This window comes from Bombina bombina, chromosome 5, assembly GCF_027579735.1.
Source record: "Bombina bombina isolate aBomBom1 chromosome 5, aBomBom1.pri, whole genome shotgun sequence".
Classification (NCBI taxonomy): Eukaryota; Metazoa; Chordata; class Amphibia; order Anura; family Bombinatoridae; genus Bombina; species Bombina bombina.
The window spans coordinates 592,034,821-592,053,019 of NC_069503.1; the positions used below are offsets into that span (position 1 = coordinate 592,034,821).

General features: G+C 37.4%; 1 protein-coding gene across 1 annotated transcript; it reads left to right on the forward strand.

Moving 5' to 3' along the window:
- The first annotated feature begins 9,907 nt into the window (after positions 1-9,907).
- Positions 9,908-17,536, forward strand: SEC61G (SEC61 translocon subunit gamma). The gene is made up of 4 exons (XM_053714557.1): positions 9,908-10,037; positions 11,382-11,480; positions 12,471-12,573; positions 17,387-17,536. Exons 2-4 carry the CDS (start codon positions 11,387-11,389, stop codon positions 17,394-17,396), a joined length of 207 nt encoding a protein of 68 aa, XP_053570532.1. The 5' UTR covers positions 9,908-10,037; positions 11,382-11,386; the 3' UTR covers positions 17,397-17,536.
- The last annotated feature ends 663 nt before the right edge of the window (positions 17,537-18,199 follow it).

An 18,199-nucleotide genomic window follows, 5' to 3' on the forward strand; every position in this document is an offset into this window, starting at 1 on the left:
ATACAATATACCTGTCTACCTGTCATGCTAATATGACTCCCCCTCAAAGTTTCCCACACGTTATGAGTATAGCCGTTATCATAATGGTTTCCCAAACGTTATATATATATACCAAGGTGCCAAAATGGTTGACAATGTTATTACATTATAAATATGCTTGGATGTCTGTTGATGACTGTGAAAGCTATTTAGTCAATATTTCCATGTTTCTAGCATTAATCTTTATATTTAGACCCATATAATAGTAACCCATTTGTACTCACTAATAGGATTGAGAATATGCACTATTTCACTTAGCAGTCATATGAAAAATACTAGTGATGTCACTAAATAAGTTGTCATTGTCAGCATACTACATGATGAGGGGTCTCTCAATAATTGAGAAAGCTAATTGGACATTAATATTCAGCACTTAAAATTATTTTTTATCTATATTCACACTTTTATAGAAGTAACCCACCTATGCCAACTATGAAGCCCAAGAACATACAATATATTACCTAGCAGATTGACTTCGGACCATGCCAAACAGTTAATCTTGTTTAACTATAATGCAGTGTGCTTTGTCTCTTTTCATGCTTTAGACCACTTTAAGACTAGGTAGCAGTCTACTTTTAACATTCATGCATATATCTTACCCAAAGGTTGCAGTGAGGTCTACATGCAATTGAATACATAATTTGAAATTAACACTTTACTGTCTTGTTAGTACTACTATATAGCACCAGGAGCTGGTGTTTGCACTGTGGGTATTTGCAGATGTCTTGCCTCACTTTTCAATTCTGTTAAATATAGTGAAGAGGCACATGTGCACATTTTATTTTAGGCTACTGTTAAGATTAGTGTATCATGTTTTCCTCCCCTCTGGTAACAGTTATGTGTGTTTATTGATTTACCTTCCCTGTTCCTGGGTGTTGGGCCCGCACCTGGGGGTAGGGAGAAAATGTATTTTTTATTTCTTTCACTCAGAAGGGAGGTATTCAAATGTTTCCCTAGGTGTCCTTGCAGTGCCCTACCTACATTTTGCCCTCCACTTGTTTAGGCTACTGAATACTCTATCCCTCACTACAAATTTTGAAGACATATGAATATGTTGAATGCTGCCTTTATTCTGTTCACCCCGCTCACCCTCTATCTTGTTCTTGCCCAATAGTGGTCTGGGTAATAGTGTAAATTACACTGCAATGTCCTCCCCCTATGTGTCGTTGACCGCATTCATGATTCGTGGCTGTGGCCACTGCTATGCTGGGACGTGTAGCTTCCTTTTTAAGCACTTGAATTACTTCTTATTGCCGGCTGGACCTGCACCAATGCCATGATGTATAGTCTTTCCCCTCCAGATATCATAATTGAACTGCATAATCCTTGTATATATTACTTTAGGTCCTCAGGCTCTACTATTTAAGGTATACCATCAATCCACGTGCAATCAGCCCATCCATATGTACATGGCGCTTTACTTCCTTGCAGTTCGTTCACCATGAGCCAGGAAGCTGTAGCTTATATTACCTCTTTAAGGATACATGATTTTCTGATATATCTTGCTTACTATAATTAAATTACCACTCCCCCCCCCCTCATATAATGTACCTCCTACTTTAGGAGGGTTAACGTTGCGGTTTATCTTGTCTATACCACACCCTAACTACTCTCTCCATATGTACATCTTGCAGTACAACATAGGATTGACCATATTTCCTTTTACAGCTTTATTGCTGTCTTTGAATCCATCGCAACATATCTACATGTTTTCTCATATCACTTATACACAGAAAATAATCCCTCCTTTATAGCATTTCAATCTTTTTTAGGGTCCATGAGTGGCCCCACCTGTTACTGGGGGACATTACACTTATTACAAAAAGAGGTTCTACTTTTATATTGTACTATAACATTTCTGCTGTTCTACACTTCTGGTTTTTAAGTTAACTTTGCCTGGGAACAATCGGCAAACTGTCATTCCTACTTTGATGTACAAAAGCATATTATTGTACTTGTTGAAAACCTCAATAAAAATTTATTTAAAAAAAAAATGATAAAGGGGAAATCAGAACTGACATTTATAGGAAAGAGACAGCCACCAATAGTCTCCTACATTCGAGTAGTGCTCATTGCCCACATACAGTCAGATCCCTTCCAATAGGGGAATTCCTCCATGTAAAAAGAAACTGCTCGGATAATTTAACATATCAACAACGAGCAACAGAATTGCAAAACCGACTGAAAGTAAGAGGTTACAGCAACCGTAGCATAAAGAAAGCTAAACACAGAGCTGAAATGACGGACAGGAAAAAATTACTGTACAAAAACAAAAAGGCAAAAGATGAAACAAGACTCATTGAGACTTACTCACCTCAGGTGAAGGAGGTAGTAAATATCCTAAACAAACATTTAGGAATATTGAAATCAGACCCAGCACTAGACAAGATTCTAGGGGATAAAGTACAAGTTGGATATAGAAGATCTAAAAACCTAAAAGATATGCTAAGCCCAAGCCACTTTGAGAAAAGAAAGAGAAAATTGAATCCTATTGCACTTGGCAATTTCAAATGTAGAAATTGCTCAATATGTAAACATCTTTTACCACTCAAATCTGCCTCTGATAGGTTTGGCAAGATGCACACAATTAATTCTCATATTAATTGCAATACGGAGGCAGTAATCTATGGGATCACATGTAATTGTAAGGTGATCTATGTCGGTATGACCTCACGGAAATTAAGAATTTAGATGTTGGAACCTCTAAGTAATATCAGGAACGCCAACAAAGACCTGAAAGCAAAGAAAATCATAACCACTGTTGCATCTCATTTCCACAAAAAACATTAAGCTAATACCTCTGAATTTCGCTGTTTTGGCATTCAAACAGTGAGATTAGGAATAAGAGGAGGAGACATTGAACAGTTACTCTTGAAAGAAGAGAGTTGGATATATCTATTAAATTTCATCCAACCTAATGGATTAAATGAGAATAATATTTTTTTTACATATTTATAAGTTATTGAATGGTTACTATATAATCAATAATGGTCAATATGACAAAACACTGATATGGATAGGATTTCCCTTTTCTTTTTATTTCACTGGCACCAGGCATGAAATACCGTTATGAGTTTTTTATTTTTCACATTCTGGATGAATTATATTCACTAATTTAATTCACTTTCACGAGATATGCATTCACAATAAGAGTTACAACTCTAACACTGCATACAATAATAATTAACTGCACACTTTATAAAATATTTCACAATATATAGTTATGCAATTGTATTATATATTATGGATTCAGTATATGAACATATCAATTTCACTCAATGAATTAATATTTATGTCTTATTAATAAAATATATCAGATTGAGCAATGCTTATGATTTGGCACTAATACACAGATATGCACTTTACATACAATCCACACAGTAGATTTAAGGCATATGATCATCTGGGGATCAATAAGACTCCTTTAACCTTAGGATGCTTTGACCATAATACCCATTCACTAATCTATAAAGAATGTATTATTTTAGTAATTTCAATTTATCAATTAATCATATACACTATCATATACATAAGTTAATCTGTTCAGATGTGAATTTATAAATCTACACGTATTACCTCTCTATACTGACAGCCACATCATATGTGAAAATAAAGCAATCTGTCAATCTCAGGACATGTCCGATATTCTGGAGATCTGATTGGCCATATGCAAATTGAAGAGGCGGACCTATCGTCATAAAAAGCTGCGGCGCCTCGCCTTTTGAAAAAGTCGGAAACCCGGCGAAACATGTCAAGGGAGGGGAGTGAGCTGATGGGAGCTCTCTAGTTTGTTTATTTTAAAACTTGCAAGCAGCAACCAGTGGCTACTATTCAGTATATAAATCAGGCAGCCTGGCTCTAACCTGTGCATGCAGCTTGTATTACTGCTACTGTCAATACTATAACCTAGGGGCTTATTAGCCATACTGATATTGATATCCATATAGGGTTAATGTGACTGACGGTTACTAGCTGCATCCAATACAGAACCTTGTGTTGTTAACATTGCTAATCTTTAATCTCTTTATCACATTTTGTTCATATTTACAATAAACAAGCTGACTATTTAGTTATACAAATAAGGCAATTGCTAGTAACAATGTCGCTCTATACAGAGCAGACACTTTCATCCTCGAATGTTTATTTATAAACCGATAGTAACTGTGACGGACCCTTCGGTCAGGACTGAAAGCGTTAACTTTATTTTCTAAATACAAGTTGCTGGCTCCAGCCATAATTTAGTTAGTGATAAGAATTCCATTGTTTAATCACCTCCAGAGTCAGACTGTTGGTGATAAGGACTCCATTGTGTCTTATGTTTAACTTGATATCTGCCTAAGTAAAGTAATGTATTCTATTGTATCATGTAAAAGGGCGTGTTCCCTCCATGTAATGTACAACAGTCTTTCAACCCCCCCATTTGGGGTCAAACCTGTATAAATACTAGGCATCTAGTCTTTAATAAATGTCATTCTGTTTTAAACCTGAAAACTGGCTGGGTTGTGAATTGCTGATTCCCTATGCAGGACATTGTTCATCTGGTATTAACCCTTGGTATCCTGTTGGTACCGTAACAATTGGTGGCAAGCGACGGGAGAATCCTTATCGCCCAGAAGAGCAACTACACAAGCCAGTAACCTCAGGAAGAGGGGGATTATTACAATACTGACTAAGATGGAAAGAGTACCAGGGACAGAAGGAACCAATGGGCCCAGCATATCAGACAGAACCCCTGAAGAAGCAAGCTTTGATCGGGCGGTTAAAATAAGACTGGCATATTATGGCCCCAACCCATCTGCCGAAATTATCGACCGGGTCATAGCAGCTGTGGAGGCCAACCTACCTCGCCAAAGCGGCGCTGCAGCAGCCCAAGTCACAGCAACCCCAGTGGAAAAGGGAAAAGTAAATTTTGCAGCTTTTAAAAACTTCCTGGAAACAGAAGGAGAGATTGATGGGTACCTTGCGGATTTTGAGAGGCAATGTGCACTACACAAGGTACCCGCAGAGGACTGGGTCATGATATTATCCGGAAAATTATCCGGCCGGGCCAGTGAGGCTTTTCGGGCCATTCCAGATGAGGAAGTCGGGGATTATAATACTGTAAAAGAGGCTCTGCTCTCCAGGTATGCGGTTACACCGGAGGCATACCGGAGGCGGTTCAGAGACACTGTTAAATTAGCTGGTGATTCCTACCTTGAGTGGGCATGTAAGGTGCACCGCACAGCAGCTCACTGGATAGCAGGGTGTCAAGCCGTATCTGGGGAAGAGGTGCTGCAGCTATTCCTGTTGGAACATTGCTTCGACAAGTTACCCGCAGGAGTTCGAGAGTGGGTTCGGGACCGTAAACCCTCCACCCTGCATGAAGCGGCTCGCTTGGCAGATGAGTATACGGATGCCCGCAAACTGGACACTGCTACCACTAAGCCCCCTGCTAGAGTGGAGTACAGACCCCCAGTCACCCCAGCAGCTGCCAGTTACCAACCCCCAGCGCACCGCTATACCACACGGCATCCGGCCACGAACTACCCTCAGAGAGCCCGGTTCAATTCGCGGGGCTACTCACAACCGATTCGGTGCTTTAGATGTAAGCAACTAGGGCACAAAAGACCAGAGTGTCCCCTAAACGCAGCGAACCAAGCGCAGTCCTGGAGAAGACCCGCCGGCGGAATCCCACGTAATCCTCAGCCTGCGGCCCGCTACGTAGAGGCGCAAGAATGCTGGAGCATCCTACATGAGGCAGACCTTGTGCAAGCTGCCCACCGGAATAACCGGCAACTGGTTAAAGTGAATGGGAAGAAGGTCAGTGGTCTACGGGATACTGGTGCTACCATGACCTTGCTTCAAAAGAACTTGGTGTCTGAGAAACAGTACACTGGAGACACTGTGGCTGTGAGGGTAGCAGGGGGCGATGTGTTCAGCCTACCTGTTGCCAGGGTACATTTGGATTGGGGAGTGGGCGCTAGACCTGTGAATGTGGGGGTCAAGAAGGACTTACCTGCTGATGTTCTTCTTGGAAATGACTTGGCCCCCCTTGTTTCTGCCTACGCTCCTATGGGTCCCGCTGATGTTAACCCTGTGACTACCCGTGCCCAGATCCGTGCAGCAGAGACTGACCCACCTGCTGCTAAGCCCCAGGACGCTGAGCTCAGTAAATCTCTATCCGCTATTGATACGTGGAAGTCCCGTTACAATGCGCTGATGAAGGAGAAGAGGAGCGCAGAGGAAAAAGCACGTTTAGAACGTGAATCTCTGCTAGACAAGCTGCACCGACAGACTGCAGAAAACACCAGCTTGAGAGTGGAACATGAAACCTTAAAGACAAACTTAGTGACACTTGAGGAGAAGCTGACGCTGGCTCATAGTGAGGTGCAGCAACTCAAGGGCACCCTATGTCAGTATGAAGGGATTGTGGATACCTATAAAGAGCAGGTACAGAAAACTCGTAAAGAAGCTGATGGGATTTTGAAGGACTGTTTAGCCCTAGTCTGGGCACTGAGGAAGTTGAACCCTTGTTTGTATGGACAGGAATTCTCTCTCATAACGGAAATACAGATGGATTGTCCTGGCAAACTGACATGCCTACCACCTCCTAGTCCGGTCATCCCCAGGTTGACCCGCCAAAGGGTCAAGCCGGGTCTGCCGGAGTGTTCCACAAGGGGGGAGCTATGTGACGGACCCTTCGGTCAGGACTGAAAGCGTTAACTTTATTTTCTAAATACAAGTTGCTGGCTCCAGCCATAATTTAGTTAGTGATAAGAATTCCATTGTTTAATCACCTCCAGAGTCAGACTGTTGGTGATAAGGACTCTATTGTGTCTTATGTTTAACTTGATATCTGCCTAAGTAAAGTAATGTATTCTATTGTATCATGTAAAAGGGCGTGTTCCCTCCATGTAATGTACAACAGTCTTTCAACCCCCCCATTTGGGGTCAAACCTGTATAAATACTAGGCATCTAGCCTTTAATAAATGTCATTCTGTTTTAAACCTGAAAACTGGCTGGGTTGTGAATTGCTGATTCCCTATGCAGGACATTGTTCATCTGGTATTAACCCTTGGTATCCTGTTGGTACCGTAACAGTAACCAATAGCAAATTAAGAACATTGTTACTTTATGAGCAATAGTAGTGCACAATAGCCATTACTAATAGTCGATCTATTATATGATCTATGTGATCCATGTGATACTATTGGAGATTTAATTCTTTATTTATACTTTAGTATTAAGCAAGCAAGTGGGTATTAGTGATTTTTCAGATAACACCTATAGTCAATTGAAGTTTAGCGCTAACAAGCAGTACTATTTGGATTAATTTTATAATAATTTTCTACAGTGGGTAAAGGTATAGTGGCACAACCTAACCTTTTTTCAAGTGGAGCCTATATTGTCCTAGGATATTTTATAGTAAACTTGTTTCGCTCCAATCTTTTTAATCTAATATTAGGATTTAATGCCATACAAACTTAAACCACTCATTTAACTCAAACTTGCAAACAGCTGATTGTATGGTGCTGTTATAATAGGTATTAAACCTGCTGATATATATATATATAAGTGCACCAACACAAACAGCTCTTCCATACTTAGTAATATTACCATCAATGAGTGGTGTTAACCTTATTCTATAAATTGAGAGACATCTCTGTTCAGGGTCCCACTCCTGAATATAATCCTAATAATATTTAGTTAATCTCATAATTTCTATCCCACCACCTAGCATTTGGGTTCTGTATAATACTTTAGCCTACCTCCCTACTTTAAAGTGTCAGTAAACCTAAAATAAAATGTTATATAATTCTGCACATAGTGCAGAATTATATAACATTATATTAGTGCTATCATTATAAAACGTAATATTCCCTTTTAATTTTTTATAAATATGACAGTTTCTCAGACCCGCTCTGTCTGACAGCAGGAGCGAGCTGCACTTAGTGTTATGGCGCGGTCAGCCGGGCTGTGACTATACAGCTGGCCTGATGCGCTGTGGAATAAAAACAGACCCGCTCAGCAGAGTACAGAGAGCGGGTCTGAGAAACTGTCATATTTATAAAAAAATTAAAAGGGAATATTACGTTTTATAACGATAGCACTAATATAATGTTATATAATTCTGCACTATGTGCAGAATTATATAACATTATATTTTAGGTTTACTGTCCCTTTAATTTACTGATGCTATAATTAGTCACCCTGAGACCTCCCTAATATAACCGGTACCCACAACCGGATCCTTGCTGCTAGCATTTTAGTTTTAATTTTTCCCATTATTTTAATCATGTTCTTATAAAGTTTTATGTTTTATTATTGTATGACATTTTTCCAGTCTCAAACTACTCTTAGGGTCTTATTTGAGTGCTTACATAGTAGCACCTCTTTGGTCTAGTTTCTTTAACTGACATTTAGTGAACGTGATTGAATTCTTCTCAGTCAGGGGTATGTTTGGATATTCGTCAGTTAATGACACAGAGTTTACTTTCTATATTTTTTCCATGTTTTTTTTTAACATGGAAATCCCCATAAGGTTGTGAATAATGAATAACGAAAGTGTCTAACTTAGGGTTGCCACCCGCCCCGGTTTCACTGAGACAGTCCCGGTCTGAGGCTCTTTGTCCCGTGTCCCGGAACTAGCTTCAAATGCCCCGGGCTAAGCGCTCCCCTGGCGCAACAAGCAGCAGTGAGCACAGACTTTTCAAAAATGAAGCTTCCCAGAGGAGCGCTTAGCCCGGGGTTACAAAAAAACTGGTAGGTGGAGCCGTGGTGGAGTCTGCAGGAGAGACAGAGGGAGGGGGGAAGAGGGTTGAGGAGGGGAGTCAACTCGTCACATCCTGCGGCAGAGAGAGGCAGGATATCGCACGCACCCACCCGCCCCACCACCAGTTTCTCTAGTCCGGCAGCAGACTGTGCAGAGCTCCATGTCTCCTGTCTGTGAGGCTGACTGGATGGCCGCAGGAGGCAGGAAGGAATAGGATGGGCTGAAGAAAATGCACCTGCATAAGGTGAAGTGCAAAACCGGAATCTGCTATGTAAAATTAGTAAATGTAAATGTATAATGTAGTTTTATAAAAGAAGTGGAAGTATATATATATATATATATATATATATATATATATATTGATTTCATAATGAATTGGAGGCCGTGAGAAGCCACGCCCTGAGACACACCCTCTCCACGCCCACTTCAAAAATGTCCAGGAATTTTCTGGGCAAAAGGTGGCAAACCCTAGTCTAACGTCAGGTGTGTTAATAATAATCTTGAATACTCTAGGGAAACCCTCCTTTTATTTTTTAGTGTAATAAGGACGATGTTCTTTATCCAATTATTTTTACATCTGTAAAGAATTTGAAAAGGGTTTTGTGTTGGAAACAATCGATTGGGATCACATTCATATGACTACTACTATGGTTGATAACTTTCTTTTTCAAGAATGTTATCCAATTGCAAGAGCACTATTTCCTGCCATGTACTAGTGCTCCAGTTGCCTATGTATCTCTTCAACAAAGAATATCATAGGAATTAAGTACATTTGAAACTTGTTAAAATGGTATGCTGTCTGAATCACAAAATATTTTTTTTTATATCCCTTTAAAGCATTTTGTATTAATTTATATATACGTTGTAATCACATTAACTTTTTTTTTAATCAGTTCTATTGTTACACCGTCACGTATATATGTTCAGATGACTCATGACTGAAAGAATCTTTCTCATCAAATCCACGTAATCTTTTTGCGTTCCAATTGCGTAGTTATTTCAAATGACAGCTAATGCTGGCACGGGTCCTCCGAGAGCAGTAGAGATATTATCTAGACTGAGTTTTTAGCCATTTCCGCATTCTTAGGTCCTATGCTACGTACTCGTTTCACTACTAGGCTTTGTCAAATTACTCGTTCCGGTGACGTAGCAGTAGAAGAAGTGATTTTCTATAGAGCGACGTGTCCTAGTTCACAGAAGCCTCAGACGGGAAAGGATCACTCGGGGACGATATCCACATAACAAGTAAATATGTCGGAGGTCTTAATAAGCAGATTGATTTATTAATGGCTTTTTTTATTAGTGCGAAAGGAGTCTTCATTGGTAGAGATGCTTTCAATAGGATGAAATACGGTTCTTTCTGGCAAAGAAGCGTAATACGCTGTATTGTTTGTGCTTTTTGGGTGTTCGGTTATAGCCACAACCTATAGTCACTTTCTTGTTTTAAGCAGGTTTCTTTGATGAATTAGTGTAGTTACTTCTACAAATGATAATGAAGCGTCACTACAACGTTGGCTACAATATTTTATATAAACAAGAATAGATGATTATCATATATCGGGATTTAAATGTCGTCTTCATTGTATAAAGTTGTCAGAATAGATCTTATTCTCGCGGTGTAAATGCTAGACTTAATTTGTTTATTCTTCAAAAATATCAGCCAACCCGTTATGAATCTATTTCCTTGATATTTTCTCAATACTCTTTGCGGCCTCTAGTTCACAAATTTTCACTAATGTTCTAACGACCTGCTATTTAAAGATGACATTTTGTTTAATCTTAGAAACGTACTTTTTTTTTTTTTTTTTTTTTTTTTTTTTTAATGTAAACTGCATTAAAGGGACACTGAACCCAATTTTTTTCTTTTGTGATTCAGATAGAGCATTCAATTTTAAGCAACTTTCTATTTTTTTCTAATTTACTCCTATTATCAATTTTTCTTCGTTCTCTTGCTATCTTTATTTGAAAAAGAAGGCATCTAAGCTTTTTTTTTTTTTTGGTTCAGCCCTCTGGACAGCACTTTTTTTTTTTTTTTTTTTTTTTATTGGTGGATGAATTTATCCACCAATCAGCAAGTTCAACCCAGGTTGTTCACCAAAAATGGGCCGGCATCTAAACTTACATTCTTGCATTTCAACTAAAGATACCAAGAGAATAAAGAAAATTTGAGAAAGTTGCTTAAAATTTCATGCTCTATCTGAATCACAAAAGAAAAAATTTGGGTTCAGTGTCCCTTTAAGTCATACGCAGTTTAAATGTGTTTAATACCTCCTGAGCTTTTGTTTTATTCTGCTAGTTGTGTGTCCCATTCAATAGCAGATATTAGATCAGCCAGATTGGTTTCATAGAGATGATAGTAGAGGATACAGCAAGAATAGATCATTTTAAAAAATCACATCCCATTTTCAAATAAAACACTGCACAACTTCCACTTTATTCAATTGGAAAAATGAATTACATTTGAGATTGCTTAAATTGTATTTGAAATGCAGCAGTGACATAACCATAACTAATGCATGGTGCTATAGTGATTTTAGTAGTGGGCATATTATTTTATCTCAAGTATTTTATCTCAATGTTAATTTGCAGCAGCCATGGACCAGGTGATGCAGTTTGTTGAGCCCAGCCGACAGTTCGTCAAAGACTCTATCAGGCTTGTCAAAAGATGCACAAAACCAGACAGAAAAGGTATGGGCATAGGAAAAAAGGAGTTTTAAAATTTATCAAAAGCCAATGGTAGTGTCCATTGTATGGTTTAATATAGTTCACCAGCATTTACCCACACTTTCCTCAAGCTTTGCTCAAGTTCCTTTAAAGGGACATAATACTCATATGCTAAATCACTTGAAACTGATGCAGTATAGCTGTAAAAAGCTAACAGGAAAATATCACCTGAGCATCTCTATGTAAATAAGGAAGATATTTTACCTCACAATTTCCTCAGCTCAGCAGAGTAAGTTCTGTGTAAAAAGTTATACTCAACTGCTGCTCAGCTGCAGGTAAAAAAAAATGAAGAAATGAACAGCAGCCAATCAGCATCAACAGTGCTGAGGTCATGAACTCTTTTACTGTGATCTCATGAGATTTGACTTAACTCATGAGATTTCATTGTAAACTTCCTTACACTGAATAGGGAAATAAGGAGTGTGCACGAAAGCTCGCTCCTTCCGCTGTCCTGGGACAGACATACTGATTTGTTGCTTTATAAGCCATTTACAATGGGATGTGGCTACTGAGAAACTTTTGAGGTAAAGTATCTTTCTTTTTTACATAGAAATGTTCAGGTGATATTTTCTAGTCGGCTTTTTATAGCTATGCTGCATCACTTTCAAGTGTTTAAACATTTGAGTATTATGGCCCTTTACATTACCTCACTCAGGATTCTCAGTTCACTTTTTGACCTATGTGACTGCTTATTCAAACACCATCTAGCCTATCCCCTTTTTCATGCACATTTTAATATCCACTAATAGTAGTAAAACATTGCATATGGTCATAGTTTCCTTTTTTTCTTTTTTTAATATTCCTCCTTTATAAAATAGTCAAACTCCATGCAAATTTAAAAATGCTTTACAAATGCACTTTCACCGTTCTGAAACAATCATTAATATTGTGATTTGTGACTACAGAGTGAGAGAATTTTGTATATGTAATGTAAATGGGATTTTTTTGTTGCAGAATTCCAGAAGATTGCCATGGCAACAGCAATCGGCTTTGCAATTATGGGATTTATTGGTTTCTTTGTAAAATTAATCCATATTCCCATTAACAACATCATTGTGTAAGTGAACATTTTCTTATTACTTTTGTATGTAGCCAACATAATAGTAGTAGTATCATAGAAATATGTTTATATTAACGGCATTCCTCATCAGTGCTGCAAGGCACAAAAATGACTGGACTACAAGGTAGCTTAACAGTTGCCATAACATTTACTATTTATATCTAGTTATGCTTTATTTAGATAGGTGAAATAAAATTACTATTATACTTGCACTGACATTACATTAATAAAATTTGATTGGATTTATTTTAAAGAGATGTAAAAGGGCAAAATAAAAATGCTTAAATTTTCTTATTGTGCTGTTGCTTGCAAATTAATGTTTGACCCCTGCAAATGTTAGTCAGATCCAGATCAGCAATACACTACTGGGAGTTAAAGGGACACTAAACCCAAATTTTTTTCTTTCATAATTCGCATAGAGCATGCAATTTTAAGCAACTTTCTAATTTACTCAAATTATCAATTTTTCTTTGTTCTCTTGCTATCTTTATTTAAAAAGCAGGAATGTGATGCATAGGAGCCGGCCCATTTTTGGTTGAGAACCTGGGTTATGCTTGCTTATTGGTGAGTAAATGTAAGCCTCCAATAAGCAAGCACTATCCATGGTGCTAAACCTAAAATGGGCTGGCTGATAAGATTTACATTCCTGCTTTTAAAATAAAGATAGTAAGAGAACAAAGAAAAATTGATAATAGGAGTAAATTGGAAAGTTGATTAAAATGTCATGCTGTATCTGAATCATGAAAGAAAAAAAATTGGGTTCAGTGTCCCTTTTAATGAAATGGGGCATATGTGTAGCCAACAATCAGCAGCTAGTTGCCAGTATTGCATTGCTGCTTTTAGCCTACCTCTAAGTATGCATAGCTATCACTTTACTTACTGTTGCAAATGAGGAACAGGACTTGTGAATTATTATTTCAGATGATTTAAGATGTAGTAAACAATGTAGTACTGCAGCGAGTTAGGCCAGCAGAGTGCTTGGATCTATTGGTAGCAGTATTTGCAGCAAAAATAGTAAGGTTCTTATGCCACTTTACAGATCATTAGTTAGGCCTCATCTTCAGTATTGTGTGCAGTTCTGAAGCCATATCTTTAGAAAGATATAAACCAACTTGAATCTGTGCAAAGGGGGGCTGCCAAAATGGTGCATAGTCTAAAAAATAAAACGTACCAAGAGAGGATCAGTGATCTAAATATGTATAGTTTAGAGGAGAGAGGGGAAAGAGGTGATAGGATAGCAACGTTCAAGTATATTAAAGTAAAGCTGAGGCTGTGAGTATTTTACATAAAAAGAAAAATTCAAGAACAAGGGATCATGATCTCAAGCTAAAGGGTAGTAGATTCAGGAGTGATTTGCTAAAGCTCTTCTTTACAGAAAGGGTGATTGATTCATGGAATAAACGTCCACAAGAGGTAGTAATGACAATGTGAATTTAAGAATGCTTGGGACAAGCATAAGGCTATCGTACCAATTAGATAAGTTTATACTTTTAGGAAATATCGGGCAGAATTGCTGGGCCTGTGGCTCTTATCTGCCATCAATATCTGTTTCTATGCTTACCAACAAAGGATAAAAAGAGAATTAATTAAATTTGATGCTGTAAGTGAACAGAAAAGTCCCAATTTTTGGTTCAGCACCTAGGTAGAGCTTGCGGATTGGTGGCTACATTTAGATGCCAATCAGAAAGTGCTAGCCTGGTGCTGAACCGAAAATGGGCTGGCTCCTATGCTTACATTCTTAATTTTTCAAATAAAGATACCAAGAGAACAAAGAAATTGATAACAGGAGTAAATTAGAAAGTTGCTTAAAATTGCCTGCTCTATTTGAATCATGAAAGGTTTTTTTAATTTTGACTGGACTATTCCTTTCGGTCCTCGCTCTGCTAATGCCGCACATGCTCTTTTAAGATAAGTGTAAGGAAAGCTGATAGAAGGAAGCAGAGGGAGGAGTCTGGTGGCCACTTCAAAATGTCCAAATACGTTACACTTTTTTTTTTTAAATTGGCACATCGTTCCTGATGCATTATGTGGAAAGGGGTGCAATAGGCATTTCATTAATCAAACTATGGTAAGCCTTCATAAAGTGTACTGTGTAGACTGTCCCTTTAAGGACCAGCGTCTTAGCCTGTACGACGGCTGTGTACTGGGCTAGTGTACCTTTGTTGCCCCATCAGTGCGGCATTTCTGCATGCCTTAGGAGTGAAACAGTGCCAAAATAGTATAATGGATGATACCCCAGGCTAGCAATCACATGGGACAGTGTCTGTCAACCTATGCCTGTCAGTGGAGTGCCTCGATTCATGAGACACTGATCGGCGTGTATCATGCTGCTCCTGGAAGCCTGCATGTGAGGTTATCCTGCAGAACATGTTTTGTGATAGGCTGATGGCTGTCACATGATACAGTTGGAAGGAAATTACTTAAAGGGACAGTCTAGACCAGAATTTGTATTGTTTTAAAAGATAGATAATCCCTTTATTACCCATTCTCCAGTTTTGCATAACCAACACAGTTATAATAATATACTTTTTAACCTCTGTGGTTATCTTGTATCTAAGCCTCTGCAAACTGCTCCTTTTATTTCAGTTCTTTTGACAGACTTGCAGTTTAGCCAATCAGTGCCTGCTCCCAGATAACTTCACGTGCACAAGCACAGTGTTATCTATATGAAATACATGAACTAAAGCCCTCTAGTGGTGAAAAACTGTTAAAATGCATTCTGAAAAGAGGTGGCCTTCAAGGCCTAAGAAATTAGAATATGAACCTCCTAGGTTAAGCTTTCAACTAAGAATACCAAAAGAACAAAGCAAAATTGGTGATAAAAGTAAATTGGAAAATTGTTTAAAATTGCATGCCCTATCTGAATCATCAAGTTTATTTTGGCCTAGACTGTCCCTTTAAGGAACAGTCTACTTTTTTGGGGGAGAGGGGGTTTAAAAAGATAGATAACACCCATTCCCCAGCTTTGCACAGCCAACATTGTTATTCATATACTTTATCCTCTTTAAAGGGACAGTCAAGTCCAAAAAACTTTCATGATTCAAATAGGGAATGCAATTTTAAACAGCTTTCCAATTTACTTTTATCACCAATTTTGCTTTGTTCTTTTGCTATTCTTCATATCATTGCCAGTCTGTGCGGGGTCCATAGTGTATTGTGGCGTTTTTATACCTACTGAGAGGAACGGCATACTGCTAGAGGGAAGGTTCAGTATAACAGTGAGCCTCTGATCCTGGAGATTTTTTTTTTTTAAATTTGAAATTGATTTTAAATGGACAGTGAACACCAGAATTTTTGTTTTATAAGATAGATAATCCCTTAATTACCCATTCCCCAGTTTTGTATAGCCAACATGGTTATAATACACATTTTACCTCTGTAATTACCTTGTATCTAAGCCTCTGCAAACTGCCCCCTTCAGTTCTTTTGACAGACTTGCATTTTAGCCAATCAGTACTCACTCCTCGGTAAATTCACGTGCATGAGCTCAATGTTATCTATATGAAACACATGAACTAATGCCCTCTAGTGGTGAAAAAAAACCTGTCTGCATTTAGATTAGAGGCAGTCTTCAAGGTCTAAGAAATTGGCATATGAACCTCCTAGGTTTAGCTTTCAACTAAGAATACCAAGAAAGCAAAGCAAAATTGGTGATAAAAGTAAATTGGAAAGTTGTTTAAATTTCATGCCCTATTTGAATCATGAAATTTTTTTTTTTTAAATTTTTTTTACTTGACTGTCCCTTTTTAATCTTGTGAGTAGCTATTTTTGGTGCATTCAAGTGTATGGTGTGCTTCTTTTTGTTTCTTTTTAAGTTTGTAATTAGCACTGAGATAAGGGTGCTGTCAGAAGATGCTTAGATGCAAGTTAATCACAGAGGTAAAAAGTATATTAATATAAATGTGCTTTTTATGCAAAACTGGGGAATGGGTAATAAAGGGATTATTTTATTAAACAACTTAAAGGGCCATTAAAGCCAAATTTTTTCTTTCATGATTCAGACAGAGAATACCATTTTAAACAACTTTCTAATTTACTTCTATTAACTAATTTGCTTCATTCTCTTGATATTCTTTCCTGAAAAGCATATCTAGATAGGCTCAGTAGCTGCTGATTGGTGGCTGCACATAGATGCCTCGTGTGATTGGCTCACCAATGTGCATTGCTATTTCTTTAACACATGATATCTAAAGATTGCAGCAAATTAGATAATGGAAGTAAATTGTAATGTTGTTTAAAATTGTATTCTCTATCTGAATCATGAAAGAAAAATTTGGGGTTTAGTGGCCCTTTAACTTTGAAATTGCTCATGTGAAATTCAAACTAAAGTGCTTTTGCATTGTGTCTTATGCATATTTATTGGTTATTCTATTTTACTATGTCTATTGGGTCCCTAAAGACTGATCGTTCACATGATTCTAATCTTTTGAATGGGTACACAAATTTGGCACTTTAGTTGTGATTGTACATTTTTATTAACATACTCTGCTGCTGAAATAAAATACATTTAGGTTTTTATGCATATGGACGTTTCTCCCTGTTAACAAATATAACACAGTTGGCACTGTCCTTCAGAATGAATGGTTTCAAAATCCATGCAACCTGTTTTAACTTAACCTATTTTTCATTCACAAATATTTTTACCATTCTTTATGTTTAATACATTTTGTTAATGTCTGAGACTTGAAAATTGTAAATATGCATATGCAATTAATAAAATAAGTTAACGATTATATTTATTCTATGCAACATGAATACATTTATTTATTTTAAATGGTTTAAAAGTTGTTTTTTCTTTTTTTTTCTTTAGGGGTAGCTAAAGGTTTTCCTGGCTCAGATGACTACATCGGCATTGTACTAAAGGATAAACACAACTTCTTTTTTTTTTTTTTTTTTTTAATGTATATGTTTTTAATTTGGCCTTATTCGTCCAATAAAACCAATTTTGTTTCTTTTCGTATCTTCTTAGTATTTTATTCTGATTGTTGTTGTTTTTTTTTTTGTTTTTTTTGTTTTATGCTCTGGATTTGCAGAGTTACTGAGCTCCTTAAATTAGAAAAGCTTTAATATATGACAAGATGGAAATATATACAGAGCTAACAGTTACATGGGAAATTTATTTTAAACGTTGTTCAAACACATTAAAACACATGAATCCTTCAAACTGAACTTGTATACATTAACTACAAACCATAGCTATTCCAATATGTTGGCTCTGTTATTACAAATGAAGATTAGTTACAAAGCTTACTATTCTCCATTCTGTTATTTTGTATGTTATACTTTTTAGTATTTATTTAGGTTTTTTTTTTGTTAATGACTGTTAAATTCCCATCTAAAAGGAATTGGTTTGTATGCTATGCTTTACGGAGCTGCGTCTCCAAATGCAGTTTTGAACACTGAGTTAAATAAAGATGAATCATAAAAAATGAAACTCAAGCATTTTAACAGGCTTGTCTTAAGATACCTTTTTAGGATCTTGAAAACCTAAAGTACATAATAACCCTTAAAAGGAATGAATATGATCCAACTTTAAACCAAAAAAGAGGATAACTCCGAATCATGATCATAAATAGACTCCTGATCATCAGACAATATCTCACCCATTGAGGACGAATCGGCC

Excerpts from the sequence above, each read along its gene's own strand:
- SEC61G (XM_053714557.1), top strand. The coding sequence starts at position 11,387 with ATGGACCAGGTGATGCAGTTTGTTGAGCCCAGCCGACAGTTCGTCAAA. Across the intron at positions 11,481-12,470 it reads CACAAAACCAGACAGAAAAG|AATTCCAGAAGATTGCCATG; the intron begins GTATGGGCATAG and ends TTTTTGTTGCAG.